General features: G+C 38.8%; 2 protein-coding genes across 3 annotated transcripts; both read left to right on the forward strand.

Annotated features, from left to right (window-relative positions):
- Nucleotides 1-4,039: 4,039 nt before the first annotated feature.
- On the forward strand, nucleotides 4,040-8,907 carry LOC121782960 (glucosamine inositolphosphorylceramide transferase 1-like). Of its 2 annotated transcripts, none has more exons than XM_042180974.1 (4): nucleotides 4,040-4,904; nucleotides 5,713-5,835; nucleotides 6,855-7,022; nucleotides 7,106-8,907. In XM_042180974.1, the coding sequence occupies exons 1-4, from the start codon at nucleotides 4,632-4,634 to the stop codon at nucleotides 8,792-8,794; spliced, it is 2,253 nt and encodes a 750-aa protein (XP_042036908.1). In that variant the 5' UTR covers nucleotides 4,040-4,631; the 3' UTR covers nucleotides 8,795-8,907. The 2 variants fall into 2 exon arrangements, with proteins under 2 accessions (XP_042036908.1, XP_042036909.1); XM_042180975.1 differs by lacking the exon at nucleotides 4,040-4,904 and adding an exon at nucleotides 5,008-5,134.
- Nucleotides 8,908-10,089: 1,182 nt separating this feature from the next.
- On the forward strand, nucleotides 10,090-14,779 carry LOC121782835 (3-phosphoinositide-dependent protein kinase 2-like). Its single transcript, XM_042180805.1, has 11 exons — nucleotides 10,090-10,725; nucleotides 11,789-11,969; nucleotides 12,067-12,119; nucleotides 12,247-12,348; nucleotides 12,412-12,520; nucleotides 12,610-12,688; nucleotides 12,797-12,962; nucleotides 13,161-13,298; nucleotides 13,529-13,680; nucleotides 13,812-14,034; nucleotides 14,329-14,779. Exons 1-11 carry the CDS (start codon nucleotides 10,555-10,557, stop codon nucleotides 14,410-14,412), a joined length of 1,458 nt encoding a protein of 485 aa, XP_042036739.1. The 5' UTR covers nucleotides 10,090-10,554; the 3' UTR covers nucleotides 14,413-14,779.
- The last annotated feature ends 2,000 nt before the right edge of the window (nucleotides 14,780-16,779 follow it).

The raw sequence follows: 16,779 nt of genomic DNA on the forward strand, positions 1-16,779 counted from the left end.
ATTTTCTGTAACGACTCGTTAAAACCACTTTAAAGTAATTGAAGTTTGTTAAAGAATAATGTCATGCTTCAAATTTCTTACAATCATTTATCCTTCCACCAAAAAATTAGTGACTGATGTATCATTACAAAATCAAGAAATTTTTATATCATGACGAGTTGACGACACGAGTCTTACGAATAAACTATAGGAGTATAGTTTTATATGGGGAATATGATTAAGAATAAACAAGTTGAATTGTTAGGTAAACTGTATTGATTATGATAAATATAGTCATTTCTTTTTCCTAAAGACACCAAATTTAAATGTTAATTTTTTTATATTTAGAAATAAGTCTAATTTTAGTCGACGACACAAATTGATAAAACTGATCTATTTTTTGTGGACGGAAGTACTAAGTAGTATATTCCCTCCGTCCACGAAAAATAGGGCACTTTCATTTTCTGCACTTGTTTTGAAAAAATGATAATAAATAGTTAAAGTGGAGAGAATGAAAAGTAAGAGTAAAAATAATATAGACAAGAGACTTCTCTACATTATTTTCTCTTGTACTTTACTTTATCTCCACTTTAACTATTTATTACTCCTCATTTTTTCAAAACGAGTGCAGAAAATGAAAATCCTATTTTTCGTGGACGGATGGAGTATTATATTTACAAGAAATCCCACATCCAATAAATAGTTAAATTATTACCTTAAATTTTCATTTCATCCTTTTGAATCCTCAAATTACATTGAATGATAATTTTAATTACATGCTTAATACATTATCAACAAGCTTTTATAAATATTAAATAAAGCGGACCAAGAGAAAAATATGACCAAATGAAATGTAATTAATTGAGCATGACTCAAACCTAATCACCAGATATTTCAGCTATTAATTTGATCACGGACCAAATTAAAACTATATTGATTTAGCCATTACTAGCTTAATCTATATACAAAAATATAATTATTTTCTATTTAGTGTGACCGCTCTCTCATCTATGTATTAATAGAGACAATTAAATATTTTCAATCCACAAATTCCGTTATGTTTAGCTTATTTGTAGTAAGAGCATCTCCAATAATAGGCGAGCGACCGGCTCGCCGATCCGCTCGCCGAACTATTGCAGCCGGCGAGCGCCAAATCGGCGAGAATTTCGGCGAGCGCACGCCGATTCCCGGGCGCTCGCCTCTATTGCAGCCTCCCGATCAGCGAGCGACCGATGAGCGGTTTTTTTATTTTTATTTTTATTTTCGGAACTCTTTATATACGCGATTTGCAAGTCATTTTCATTCGCACCACTTGTTTTAACGAGTACTTTCTCTATCTTAATTTCTGTACAATAGCAACAACAGGAAATGAATTTCAACAACGAGCCAACTTCAGGGACGAGCGGGTCTCAAACTCCCACGGTCCCCGTTGGAGGTGGATGGAGTCAGATGCCCGGGTACTACAACAACATGTACCCTTGACAGCAGATGATGCCCGGGATGGCATTTGGGGGTGGTATGCCAGGATGACAGGGGATGCCGGGGGGTCCTGCGATGCAGGGGGTACCGAGGATGCAACCCGGGATGCCGATGATGCCGGGGTGGGCACCCGGGATGCAGATGACACCGGGGTACCCGGGGATGCATGGGACGCCGGGGGGGGAGGGATGCAGGGGACGCCGGGGGGCTCTGACGTCTATCGCCCCAGCTTTGATTTTGGTACTGCTTCTTCGCACACATCGACCCCATCGGAGACGCAGTTCCAGGGGATTGAGACCTTCTCCTTAGAGGAGTTGGGTATAGATCTCGGGGCACCGGGCACTCCCGTGGGGCGGGGCCGGGGCGCGCCCAAGAAGAAGAAGGGAAAAAAGGTGGTCGGCGAGTCGTCGCAGCCGGAGGTACGGAGGAAGTGGACAGACGCGGAGAACGTCGCGCTGTCCAAGGCGTGGGTCAGTGTTTGCGATGACCCCCTCGCCTCGAACAATCAGAGGATCCTCAACTTGTGGGCTAAAATAGCAGCAGCCTACAAGGCATTTTGCCCGGAGGGGAGGCCACGCAGCGGGGAAGAGTGTGGGAAGGGGCGGGACTGAATCCGGGCTGGGGTCTCCCGATTTTTGGGCTTGTACACCAACGCCCTCCGAATGAAGTCCAGTGGCCAAACTGACGAGGACTGCAGGAGGCTGGCAGAGAAACAGTTCCCCCAGCCCGGCCTTTACAAGGACTTCACCTACTGGAACTGCTACAAGGTGCTAATGGACTCCGAGAAGTTTCGGGCAGGTGTCGATGCGGGCTGGCCGAAGAAGCAGCGCTTGAACTATTCAGGTGAATACGCCGGCGGTAGCAACAACGGTTCCCACGACCTCCCCGAAGATGCTCAGGAGACCCGTCCCCTCCAGCGTTTACTCGCCGCACTTGCCCGGTTGGTCAAAGGCGGGCGCAACGCGAGCGCCAGAGGTCCCAGGAGGTCCAGTCGGCATCCCCCCTGTTGGCAGCTCGACAGCCGACCTCGTCTTCTTGGCGCGTCAACAAGCGTGGGCTTAGATGATCAAGATCATAGATCAATGGAAGAATGCAACTGACCCCGAGGAGAAGAGTTTTTTTCACGCCGTGCTCGTGAGTATGTGAGAGGATTTGAATCCCGGCGCGGCACAGGTGGGGGGCTTCGACACGGGCTCAGATGCCGCAGATTTGGGGGTCTCGGATAGCGGCGACGACTGCGACGACGACGAGGAATGAGGCGGCGGCGGAGGCGGGGGGCTCGTGCGTGGATTAGGAGTTTTTTTTAAAGTAATGTAATTTTTTTTATTTGACTTTTTTTAATTAATGTACTTTTTACAATTTTAATATTATTATTGAATTTTCCCGTATATGTGTCGTAAATTTAATTCCGTATTTTGTGTGATTGTTTAATTATTTGTTTTTAGTGCTGATAATGTGGCTGGGCTATAGGTAAGCTATTACTTGTCCAGTTGCTTGTCCTGCTGATGTGACATGAGGAATTTAGTGCTGCTGATGTGACAGAGGAGTTTGTGGCTGAGTTATGGCTGAGCTATTGCTTGTCCACGAACTATGGTGGATGCTCTAAATGAGACTGAGAACCTAAAATTTTCAAATAAGTCAAAGATATTAGTATAGCTCAAATTGATTAGGCATAGATTCGTGTAATATTCATAAATCATACTCCCTCCGTCCCCAAAGAATATGCACTTTGGGTCTGGCACAGGTTTTAATGCAAAATTGAGAAAGCCAGAGATAGATAGAGAGAAAATGTTTGGCACGAGTTTTAATGCAAAATTGAGAAAGTAAGAGAGATAGAGATAAAAAGTAAATATAGTATTATTAGTGGAGAATGAGTCCTATCTTATTAGAGAAGAAAGATATTCCAAAATCAGAAAGTGCATATTTTTGTGGGATGGACTAAAAAAGAAAGAGTGCATAACGGATGTAGTAATATATACGATTTTCGTTTAAAATATTTGCTTCTAAATGAATACCTAAGTGCCTCAAATGACGAGTTATCGGTGGTAATGTACCATAGACATTTTAAGAACAAAATATTTTCAAATTTTGCTAGGTGATAAAAATAAATTTCTACAAGTGTTGGAACCGATACACATTTTGTTTGTGACATATTTACATTATTCTTAAATTGACCAGACATGCAAAAATAGCAATTAACACTAGAAACAAACAAAGCCTAAATTCTGAATATAATTGAATTTATATAAAAATTTAGTGATCGATTGTGAAGAATGCTAAAATAAAGCAATTTCGTGTTCATCACAAAAGTAAAGGATAAAATTGATATCGAATTGTTTGGTGAATGCAGTGACAATTGGCCTTCACTGTTCATACCTTTTAATATTACATCTTTATACGTGTCAAAAATAAAATAAAATAGCGTCATTAATTCCTGATTAATTCAAATATCACGAGCATTAATTAGGGAGCAATCCATTGAAAAAAATAGGAGAACTGCATTTATTTTGATGCCAAAATAAGAATATTACCTACTGTAATTAACTAATTACAATAAATTACAATCATGTCCCCATAATGCAAAAGCTACTTAAAAAATCTAATTATCTCAGAATCTTTGACGACTGTTAGTCACCCATAATCAAGAGATTATGATCTCGCATTTCACTAATCACAAAGTAAATCGCTAAGAATTTCGGCATTGGATAACAGAAAGCGCTAAACCGTGTTCTCGCATATTTGCAGAGAGAGATATATCTAAATTCTGAAACACTGAGAAAAAAAGAGATGGACATGAAGTTGGAGAAATAGAGAAGGTGCCAAACCCCCAAATCCAGCAATCCACCACCCTCCAATCCCTACCGCCAACTCATTCAACACTGTCCGTCAATTTCATTACACCTTTTCCACTCTCTCTGTCGCATTACCATTTCAATTTTCAACAATCCAAACTCTTTAATTCGAAGTCGAAATCGAAATCGAAATTGAAATCAAAAGAAGAAAAGTAAAAAAAAGGAAAGGCGATTTTATTTCAGAATTTCGAGAATTAATGCAGGGAATTCTAGTGTTTCCGTTGCATGCAGAGGCGCTGCTCCGGCGGTGAGGATTCTCCGGCGGCTGCGGCGTCGATAGTTGGTTTAATTTTTGTTTAATTGAAATAAAAATAGGAATAAATGGGGTCGAGCGGCGGAGGGTGGCGGTGGCACGGAGGCGGGAAGAACGGGAACGGGAATAGCGAGGCGTGTGCGCTGTCGTCAACTTTTGCGTATTTTTTGTCGTCGTTTGTGGTTTTGGGGGCGATTGGGAGTTTGTATGGGAGGTACATGGTCACGCCTAACGTACGCCAGGGGATCGCGGCGCTTGGTTGTTTGGATGACAGCGAGGGCTCCTGGGCCCTAGGCGTCTTCTATGGGGACTCCCCTTTCTCTCTCAGACCTATTGAATCTGTGAGTTTCTCTCTTTCTTCCCAATTCACGTATGTTTAGATATATTTATATATATATATAAGTGTGTGTGTGTTTGTAGAGAGGGAAAGAGAGATGATGATGTTTGAAGCTTTCTTTCTGGATCCTGGGTTTTCGGCTTTCGTTGCATTTCTAATTTCGAGTTATTTTTGGTGGAGAATGGGTTTAAAAGTCAATTTTTTTGTAGTTTATTTTGATTTCAGCATCAATGTGTAATGTTTCTCTCTCTACTTCATCTGGGCTGAGCGAAGTTTGACTATTCAAGAGAAAACTAAGTCTAAATTCCTTCTTTTTAGTGTGATTTAGTTGATGTATAAAATTGAAAACTCTTGAATTAGGAGTAGATTGAGAATAGATTGCATAAGGAAAATTCAATTTTCAGGGGATGCAGATAATTTTCCCCCTAATTTAATTTTTTACCCTTTTCTTGTAGTGGTTCCACTATTTTGCGGTATTATTAAAGTTTAGAACTTTATTAGGTACAGTTTAATGTAAAAGAAAAAAATAAACTTGTTTTCCCCTGAATAGATTATTGTTTCTTTCAAATTTTCAACACTAGAAACTAGAAAGATGTGTGTGCATGTCACCCATGGCCTTTCTCTTTTTTGTTTTCTGTTTTTGGAGTTCTAGATTGACTACCAAGAGTCGTGTTTAAGCATGTGAATTACTCTGGTTTAGCATTATTTATGCTATCTAAGACTTTGATTAGTATCATAGAAGTATTGAATCGAGGAGTTTGTGGTAATTGAAATGGTATTGCTCATGACCACTAGTTGAAATTTGGTTGCAGATGAATGTGTGGAAGGATAAGAGTGCAGCATGGCCCGTAGCCAACCCATTGATGACTTGTGCCTCTCTTTCTGATGCTGGATTTCCCAGCAACTTTGTTGCTGACCCCTTTCTTTATATACAGGTAAATTTTATGTTTTGTAGTAGTATTTCTCTCTGTTGAAAAGTAATCTGTGATCGCTTGCTTTGCTTCTCAAGATTTGATACAGTTCTGCTATTTCTCTTTTTGCGACTTCATTCTGTTAAATCATTTCTGCAGTTGAATTGGCTATTATGTCTGCTTTCTGAATCTCTTGACGATCATTTTTATCGTTTCAATGGCTTAAAATGTGTTATATTGTTTCTGATGGTCCCAATGAAATACTCTGAAAAAATTCATATTAGTGCCCCATCGGATTTTCTATTATTATTTTGTCCTGATGTGAAGTGGGAAGGATGCTCTGATGAATAAAGCAGAGTATAAAGGTGTAAACTGGATATGGGATGAGAGGATAAAAAATTACTTAATGTTAAGTGGATTTAGTTTATATCCTTGTTTGTTGGACAGCATGTTCCAACTTCCAACTATGGTTGTGAAAAGGAGATGGATTCCAACTAGAAAACTGGCTGGGAAATAAAACAATAATGTAGTGCCTCTCCTTTTCTCTCAAAGAAATATTTCTCTTATCCTTTATTACATAATTACCATTAATAATTAAAGATTCTTAATGAGGGAATTAAGAAACTTCAGTCGAATTGGAGTGGAGCTAAAATAAGAATCAAGATCATGAGTATGTTGCTAAAGTTAGTATGTCTTTATTGCATCTCGTTGATTAATAACAAACGTTAGACACATCTCAGTAGTTCTCTTCACTTGGCTTGGATTACCCTTTGCAATTAACACTTCCAGGACAGTTTAAGACTCATCGAGATGGTTAATGAATTCATCTTCATCATGGGCATGGAATTCTAACTTATTTCTTGTTGAGCTCCTTACCACCTTTTGTTGCCGATTATTGCATATATAATCTGGTAGTTTGCTTTCGGAATGTTTGGATTTCCCATTAAACAATGCTGATTCAGTTCCGTCATATGCTCTTACCTGCCTGTCTGTATTCTTTTCTGACATGTTTCATTGATGTTCTTTTCGATCGAATGATTCAGGGTGATGTCATGTACCTCTTTTTTGAAACGAAAAATTCGGTTACATGGCATGGAGATATTGGAGTTGCACTGAGTGTAGACAAGGGAGTGACATGGCAGCAGTTGGGTATCGCTCTAGATGAAGAATGGCACCTTTCTTATCCTTATGTCTTTGATTACAATGGAAACGTAAGATCCCAACTTCGAGCCGCATGGGTATTGTTGATCCATTTTCATTTCTCGACTTCTTCAATTTTTATTGTTCCTTGCAGATATATATGGTTCCTGAGGGCAGTGGCAATGGTGACGTCCGCCTGTATCGTGCAACTAGCTTCCCGTTGAAATGGACACTTGAGAAGATAATTTTGAAAAGACCCCTTATTGACTCCTCCATCATCGCACACGAGGGTAAATTGTGGCTTTTTGGCTCTGATAATAGTTGGATTGGCACAGAGCAAAATGGTCAGCTCGAGATTTGGTATAGCGACTCGCCTCTTGGCCCTTGGAAGCCTCATAAAAAGAATCCCATATACAACACATACAAGACTATGGGAGCTCGGAATGGAGGCAGGCCTTTTGTGTATAACGGAGATCTATATCGCGTTGGTCAAGACTGTGGCGAGACGTACGGTCGCAAGACTCGTCTGTTCAAAATCGAAGCTTTGACCACTGATGAATTTAAAGAGGTGAATGTTCCCTTCAGTCTTGAAGATTTAAATAAGGGAGTAAATTCTTGGAATGGTGCCCGCAGCCATCACATAGATGTGCAGCAGCTGAGTTCGGGTGAATGGATTGCTGTCGTTGATGGGGACCGAGTCCCCTCAGGAGATTCCATTCATTGTTTTATTCTGGGATTGGCCTCAGTTGTTTCAGTGGCTGCATTGATTGTACTCGTCGGTATCCTAGTTGGGGCCGTGAGGGGTATTGTACCGTTAAGTTGGTGTCCCCACAACATGGGGAAGAGAAGCGACACAGTCGCCGTCTTGGCTTGGGAAAGGCCAAACTTATCTTCAAAGGTCAGACTTTTTTGCAGTCGTTTGAACAGAGCAAGCTCGACTCTTCGTACCAGAACGAGGTCAAACACCTGCCTTGCTACGTTTGTCCTTGTTTTTATGATCGTGGTGGCCGTGGCATTGACATGCACTGCAGTGAAATACATATATGGAGGGAATGGCGCGCAGGAAGCCTATCCGATTAACGGTCACTACTCTCAGTTCACTCTCCTAACGATGACATACGACGCTCGACTATGGAATCTGAATATGTACGTGAAGCACTACTCGAGATGCTCCTCGGTGAGGGAGATTGTTGTGGTGTGGAACAAAGGAGAGCCTCCGCTGCTGAGTGATTTTGACTCAGCGGTCCCAGTGAGGATACGGGTGGAGAAGAAAAACTCGCTGAACAATCGGTTCAGGGCTGACCCGCTCATCAAGACCCGAGCAGTCCTAGAGCTGGACGACGACATCATGATGACATGCGATGACGTGGAGCGTGGATTTCGGGTTTGGCGTGAGCGTCAGGACCGGATCATCGGTTTCTACCCCCGCCTCGCCAATGGCGACCCGTTGAAGTACAGAGCCGAGAAGCACGCACGCAAGCACAATGGGTACAACATCATCTTGACCGGGGCCGCCTTCTTCGACAGCCAGGTAGCGTTCGAGAGGTATTGGAGCGAGCAAGCCGCCCCGGGTAGGGCGTTGGTCGATAAGTTTTTCAACTGCGAGGATGTCCTTATGAACTATTTGTACGCGAACGCGAGCTCAGGGTCAACATCGGTGGAGTATGTGAGGCCCGCATGGGCGATCGACACGTCGAAGTTTATGGGAGTGGCGATCAGCAAGAACACTCAGGCTCACTATGGGGTGAGAAGCAAGTGTTTGCAGATGTTTGCTGAAATGTATGGGAGTTTAAGTGATAGGAAGCTGGAGTTTGGTAGGAGAAGTGATGGGTGGGATGTATAGTAAATTTGATCAGATACAAAAAGCTTTGAAAATTGTTTTTTTTTTTTTGGTAATTTGTAGTATTCAGTAAATAAACTAATGATGATATAAAATTACTAAAAAAAGAATGATAATTTTACATGGAACGAACCAAGATATAGGGAGAGTATAATGTATAGATCGTGTCTCTATGGGGTCGGGGTCGGGATCGGGATCGGATCCCAGTCTCGAAACATGAATCTGTTTTACAAGGCCCAATTCTTAAAATTAGATCTTTGAGCTATGACTTTGGACCAAGTTCAAGATCCACGACCATCTCCTCCTTAAATATAAGTTAATATTTTCTATGTATTTTATTATATAAATGATTAAAATCAAAGTGAAACACAAAATATATTGCAACTTGCATGCATGCTCACAAACATGATTTTAACATGTGAGGGTTCATTTGTTTTTCTTTGTTGAAGCTATTTACCCTTTTAATGCTGAATTACTAATAATTCATTTTTTTAGTATAATTCCATTTATATATGTGTGCAATTTAATGATGCGATATAACATGATCTTCAGTTTACTAGATTAGACAAGATTGTATTTCAAGAATATGTTCATACAGTAGATTGGCCCAATGCTTAATCCCAATGATGCAAAAGATTAGTCTTGATACGATGATGATGTTCAGTTTGATTGATTAGATAAGATTGAGTCTTATGAACGTTGTTTTATCGAATATATATAATCCAATACTACTTAATATTTAGAATATGTAACGTAATATTTTAGTCTAATGAGTCTTCGTTTTTTTTCTTCAGTGGTATAATTAATCTCTATTAAACTTATTTATAACTATATATTGTGAACATACATACAATACAAGGTTAATATTTTTTATATATATTCCACAAGACTGGCGACAATAATACATACTAGGCCTAGTTAAATGGTTGGTTCAGTTAATATCCAAAACAATTAACGGGTGAATTGATTCGAATTTTCGTGAAAATTCTAACCGTAACCGAACCGATTTGCTAATTACTTAACCAATTTAATCGGACCCGACCCGAACCGACCTGAACCGAACAAATTCAATTATCAGTTAGATTTAGCTTAAAATTAGAAACCGGACCCGAAAGGAAACAGAAAAAAAGTCATTAACCAAATACCCACCCCTAGTTCTATACATATACAAAGTTACTTTTGTATATTCGAATTGTATTATACTTAGTAAAATTTGACAACATATTACTTGCAATATTACCCTTTATATATATATATATATATAGAAATGTGAGAAATAGATGGTGGCCATCATTCAATTTCATGTGCTCGTCGATCTCCATACATGCAGACACACTCTTCCCCTCCGAATCCCATTCATCCCACATTCATAGCCTTTCCCTTTTTCGGGCCTCGCAAAAATTCATAAAGCTCCCACCTTTTTCACCCAAGAATAATAATATTCATTCACAATACATCGATTCAATTTCATACATACATAAATTTCTGTATGGAATCATTCGCTTTCTCGGGACTATTCGAATTGGGGAGAGAGAAAACACGAATATATGCATAGCATCGCCAAAAAAATTCTTGATTTGACGTTTTCATGTGCTGTCATCTCTCAGGTTTCCGCGATTGATTTCCTGCTGTTCAACGGTCTTCGCATCCCCCTTTTCACTTTCCCAGATTTTCCTTTTTTTTATCAAAGCTAGAGAGAGAGAGAGAGATTTACCATGTTCTCTGCATGTGAGAGTTAGGGGATTTTGGGGGAAACGGCATTGATGGAGGAAGAGGGAGGATCGATGGAGAAGGATTTTGATTCGAAGGTCAAGATTGAGAGCAGTGATACGCCTCTGAGATCCAAGAGTTTTGCGTTCAGAGCCCCACAGGAGAATTTCAGCATCCAAGATTTTCAGCTCGAGAAGATTTATGGTGTTGGTTCTTATTCAAAGGTCCAATTTGCTTTCTCCTCTCTCAATTTTTGTTGTGTCCTCTGTTTCTTGGTGCTATTTTTGGGTCGATTCTTGTTTCTTGTTAGCTGCTTTGCTTTGTTTTAGCTTGTTTGGTTGATTTGTTTGAAGCATTTATTTGAAGTTGGTGGGGAAAAGGGGCATATGGTTAGTTTATTTTTTTGTGACTTCAACGTGTTTGTCGCCTCCATTAGTGAGTGCACATTGATGACTGCCAATTATTTGAGTTTCTTTTGTCTCATTATAGATTAATGGTACAAGCTCTCTTTGGTGGTGAGAAAATGAGCTTCGAAAACAAAATTACAACTGTTGAACTACAAAATGGTCTTAGGGGTCTTCTGTTGATGAGTTACTGTCATGCTTAATCTGGTGATTCAGCCTGAAGGAGAGAAACACCGTAGTTTTGTAGGAACATAAGAAATCAGCTTCACTGATGATGATTTATGTCATTAAAAAGGATAATGAGCAACATATGTTTAGAATTAGTAGGTACCAATAATATGAGAGAATTTGTATAACGCACTATGTGGTGGTAAAGGCCCCTAAAGACATTATTGGAAGACATTATTATGGTATGCAGGGTATCTTGTTTGATTATTTTGCCGGTTTTGTTTGCTGAGGATGGATGCTAGATGTAGTCGAGAGGTGATGGGAGAAAGAGTTATTTGACTTACTATGATTCCCGATTTCTTCTAGTTGGTCCTGTTTTTCATATTTTAGTGGTAAATAGTGTAATTAAGCTGTGTATCTATTTTATGAGCTCGCTAACTTATTCCAGTATGTTCTAGGATGATCAGCAGGTTTAGACTTTTGTGCTAGATGGTTCGAAGATTTTCCCAATGGTAGATTGCAATGTTTGGTGGAAGAAAGCATATAGTATTTGACAGTGACTAGTTTCCTTTAGACATTCTTAGCATTTCTCTTCTTCATTTCCAGCACTTCGAAAGATTTATTCTAAATTGTTTAAAAGGAAAGAGGGAATGTACTAATGGTGGGCGGTGGTTGCAGACCGAGCATTTATCCGTTTTCTTCTTTATGTGTACAGGTTGTTAGAGCAAAAAAGAAAGACACTGGAATGGTTTATGCCATGAAGATCATGGACAAAACGTTCATCACTAAGGAAAATAAAACAGCATATGTTAAATTGGAGCGTATAGTACTGGACCAGCTAGACCATCCTGGTGTAGTGCGGTTGTATTTTACTTTTCAAGACAGTTGCTCCCTCTGTAAGTATTCTCTTGTGACACTAAACAGCATTTCTTTGCCATGTCGGTGGCCTTTTCGTGAGGCTAATTTGACATTCTTGCATTTAACATTATGAAGACATGGCTCTTGAATCCTGTGATGGTGGTGAGCTTTTTGATCAAATAACTAGGGTAAGTAATCTTTAGACGTTATAGATAAGGCTTCTATTTATTTTATATTTTTTTCAAAATGAAATGAAATGCCATTTTTTTCCCTAGGAAGTCTGTAATGTTGATATTGTTGGTTTTATTGGTGCAGAAAGGTCGATTGTCTGAGGATGAGGCTCGTTTTTACGCAGCTCAAGTTGTGGATGCTCTTGAATATATACATAGTATGGGATTAATACATCGAGATATTAAGGTACTTCGCAATGAGCCTCATTCCTATTTCTTATCAATATGCTGACATTTCCTAAAATACCAGCCGGAGAACCTTTTACTTACTACCGACGGCCATATCAAGATTGCTGATTTTGGTAGTGTAAAGCCCATGGAAGGCAGTCGGGTCACTGTCCTTCCGAATGCAGCATCGGGTACTTCTATCTATATTCTGCTAATTCGTGCAGGAAGTAAAAGTCACGATATAAGACTAATTCATTTAAACTTTTCTTGTATTTCTCAGATGATAAAGCTTGCACCTTTGTCGGGACAGCTGCTTACGTACCTCCAGAAGTTTTAAATTCCTCCCCAGCCACTTTTGGGTATTTTATTTTTATTTTGTTTTCCTAATTCTTCGTATTTGGTCTTATAATTAGAAGACTTCTCCATAGTTTTCTAGTTTCAAAATTGACTTGAGGTGTTTTATCCAGGAATGACCTTTGGGCACTTGGATGCATCGTGTACCAAATGCTTGCAGGAATTTCGCCTTTTAAAGATACGAGCGAATGGCTTATGTTCCAAAGAATTGTAGCTAGAGATCTTAGATTTCCGAATTACTTTTCAGATGAAGCACGGGACCTCATTGATCGGTTATTGGTAACAACTAACGCATAACATCACTATATATTCCTAACTCCTGTTGATATTTGATGTATACAAATGTAACTCTATCGACTCTAACTATTTGATTGGGTTCACCTTTGTTAATTGTTATGCTTGAGGTTGCCATGTATTGTATTTTAATCAACTATAATAGTATATTCTTTGCCTGACTATATGTAACGTTTGGTGTAGGACATGGATCCGAGTAGGCGACCAGGTGCAGGAAACGGTGGTTATGCTACACTTAAAAACCATCCTTTTTTCAAGGGTACTGATTGGACTAAATTGAGGGAAGGAACAACCCCACCTACACTTGCTTCAGAACCAGGAGTAAGACTTTTTTCATTTTCCCCCTCATTATTTTGACCAAGCATTCAGTGGAAGTATGAGAAATTAACACTCAACATATCAATGAATGGTGAAAAATCAAATCATTGGCACATTCGTTGAGTTTTTTTTATTTAATATTTTGGAGAGAAAAGGCAAACGGGCATGTCTACATTCTATTGGTGTAAATTCATCTCAAAGCTTGTCTTTCATCTCTGTTCTTTCATGGTCAGTCGACAGGTGAAGACCAAGATTCCTCATTGAACCCAACGCGTGCTGGGGATGGTTCAGTGAGAACTTATGACGGAAATGGTGGTGCTGTGTCAGCTTCTGAATCTGTTAACGTAACTAGGCTTGCTTCAATCGATTCATTTGATTCAAAATGGTTGGTGCAAAGAATTATTCTTTACACAACTCTCATCACAAGCTTTTCTGTGTAGCTCATACTCTCCATCACGTTGCAAACCAGCAATTGGTATCCGTGAGTTTGACTTAAGTGTTGTTGCTATTTTACAGGCAACAGTTCTTGGAGCCTAGCGAATCTGTTCTTATGATCTCCTTGGTAAAGAAGCTGCAGAAACTGTCGAGCAAGAAGGTGCAACTCATCCTCACCAACAAACCGCAGTTAATTTATGTCGATCCTGCAAAGTTGGAGGTTCGAGGAAATGTAGCATGGTCCGACAATCCTAATGAGCTCAATGTCCAAGTGATAAGCCCTTCAAATTTCAAGATTTTCACGGTAAGTCATGCTATCTCGATTTTATACAGTTTTAAGAAGAAAACGTGAAAAATATGATAAACAAATTACAGCATTGATCACTAGTCTCGATTTTCATGTGGTGGTCGTGTAGATATTTTCGAGAATGCATAGTCCTATTCTATCTAGTGCTCATCTAACATTGCACGTCTGGTTTCCTTCGTCACTTTGTTAAACCACTCTGAGTCCGTTGTTATATTTTATGGCCCGATGGATCTATTTATTTTAAAAAAAGAAATGTGTCAGATCTTATGCTCGAATTATTTGTTGTTACAGCCCAAGAAAATCTTCTTATTTGAGGATTCAAAACAAAGAGCAGGGCAGTGGAAAAAGGCGATTGAGTCTCTCCAAAACCCCTGAGTTCAAATCATTGTTTGTTCATAGCTAGAGCGACACGCTGGTACGTAAACACTACATCTTCTGTTGAAAACAGTCGCTGGAGTTACATGCTACAGAAAACTAGTTACAGAGATCCTCACAGATTTGATTCTTCTCCCAAGCTTACAAACGAGTCATGTCGTCTGCAGATATCCACCATTTTTGACAGTTTCTTTTATAATCTGTCTACTGAACTTGTTTATAGAAGGACCTCATTTTATGTTTTTTAATGTACTTTAAACTTTAGAAAAAAAATATCCATCTACATAGTGAATGAAATGTGTAAAAGTGCACAAAAACAGTATATATATAGAGATTTGTGGTATAATATAGTTAATTTGTTTTCTTATGTTGTGGAGAAAGTTGAAGCTGAAATTTATGTTCAATTTGTTTTCTTTTTTTATAGGCAATGTGAAATCATATGGTGGGAGAATTTGTCTAGTTTTGCATAAAATGTGGATTGTTTGTTCTTTTCATTTTACAATTTACATGCAAGAGACAGTCATACAAATAGAAAAGTAGAGACCTTCGTATGTGCATCTATTAACGGGAAAAATCACAAATACACAACAAGTGGAACTTGTTTTAGGGAAAAGTAGATGACCAGACAAATTCAAGCATTACTAATAATCTCAATAATGATGCTACTACTATTGTCATCATGCAGCAATGATGTAGAAGCATTTGAATATACAGCACTTTCTTCCTCATTTCCTGCCATATATGATGGATAATCAGGAATTTATAGATGTTCAACGTCACCTTCTAATATATCCAACACTTTATTCATTGATGGGCGGTTGTCTGGACACATCTGTATGCACCATAGTGCAATGGTCATCTTTCAATCAATTTTTCCATCGTCACTTTCATCAACATTTCCAATGTGAATGTCCTTGCCTTGGTTCAAGTGATCGTATATCCAACTTGGGAAATACTTACTAGATTCATCATTGTTTTGTGCCAAGTCTTTGTTTAAGTTCACCATTTCCATCAACAACATTCCAAAACTATATACATCAGCCTTGTAAGAGACTGCACCAATATTTCTATTGATAAGTTCTGGAGCAACATACCCTATGGTTCCTCTAGCTACCGTCATTGTCACTGTTTCCTTATTTGTGGAGCATAATTTTGCCAACCCAAAATCTGATATTTTTGGGATGAACTTATCATCAAGAAGTATATTGTGAGGTTTAATGTCAAAATGCAAGATCTGGATGTCACAACCATGGTGCAAATACCTGATCCCTCGGGCTACTTCAATTGCAATCTTAAATTTCATATCTCAATCCAACAAAGAAGATTTTTCTCGATTGAAGACATACTTATCAAGCGAGCCATTTGGCATGAAATAAAAAATGAGGGCACGCTTAGATCTTTCAGCACAATAGCCAACAAGTTGGACAACATTTACATGATGGATCCTTCCAATAGTTGCTATTTCATTAATGAAGTCCTGTCCGTTTGCTCCGAATTTTCCGAGCAATTTAACTGCTACAAGATGGCCACTTCGGAGTTTTCCCTTGTAAACAGAAGCGTAGCCTCCTTGGCCTAGTTTAACTTCAAAATTCCTAGTCATCTTCTTTATTTGTAGATCAAAAACCATACTACCAAAGGGCAAATGATTATCTTTGGTATCCACAAGATGATTCCAATGATCAGGGCTGAGATAACATGGAAAACAGAATGAGTTGTGACAGAATAAGGAGACAGGATTAACATTGCATTGGTAGAGCGACTTATGCAAATTAGAATTTAAAATAGTTACTATAACATAAAATTAGAGAGCATACCAATGAATGGAATGTAATTAGATTCATTCAGAGTATGATAGTAGAAGTCTGCGAATAAAAAAGGAACACTTGAGAAATTAAGAGAGACTAAAGAGAGAAATGAAATTGAAGATTCTTACTGTATTGTATATGTCTCCAAAGGGGAGTAAAATTAAATGATAGTAGTAATCCAACTGCAATTCCTATGATGATTGTCAAAGGAAGACTTACCCCTGCAATTATAAAAACTAGAATTTCTTTCACAAAATTAGATCTCTTCTTGATTGATGTGACAAAATTAATGAAGAAGAAAAAAAAATGTTAAGTGGGCACCTAGAATGGCAAGAGGAATAAGGAGATAGCCTGCATATAAATTATAATCATTAATTAGGTAATTATATATAAGTATGTTGTTATAATTCAAATATAGATTCAGTTTTAGTTAGTTTGAAATTTGATAGTAAAAGCATAAGGTTTGAAGTTGTCACGCGATGCTTAATTTGTGAGAAATCGTTGTTGATGTGGCCAGTGGAACGTCAACAAAGCATCCGATACAAAACGACTTATTTTTGTT

The sequence above is a fragment of the Salvia splendens genome, chromosome 20 (assembly GCF_004379255.2).
Source record: "Salvia splendens isolate huo1 chromosome 20, SspV2, whole genome shotgun sequence".
Lineage (NCBI taxonomy): Eukaryota > Viridiplantae > Streptophyta > Magnoliopsida > Lamiales > Lamiaceae > Salvia > Salvia splendens.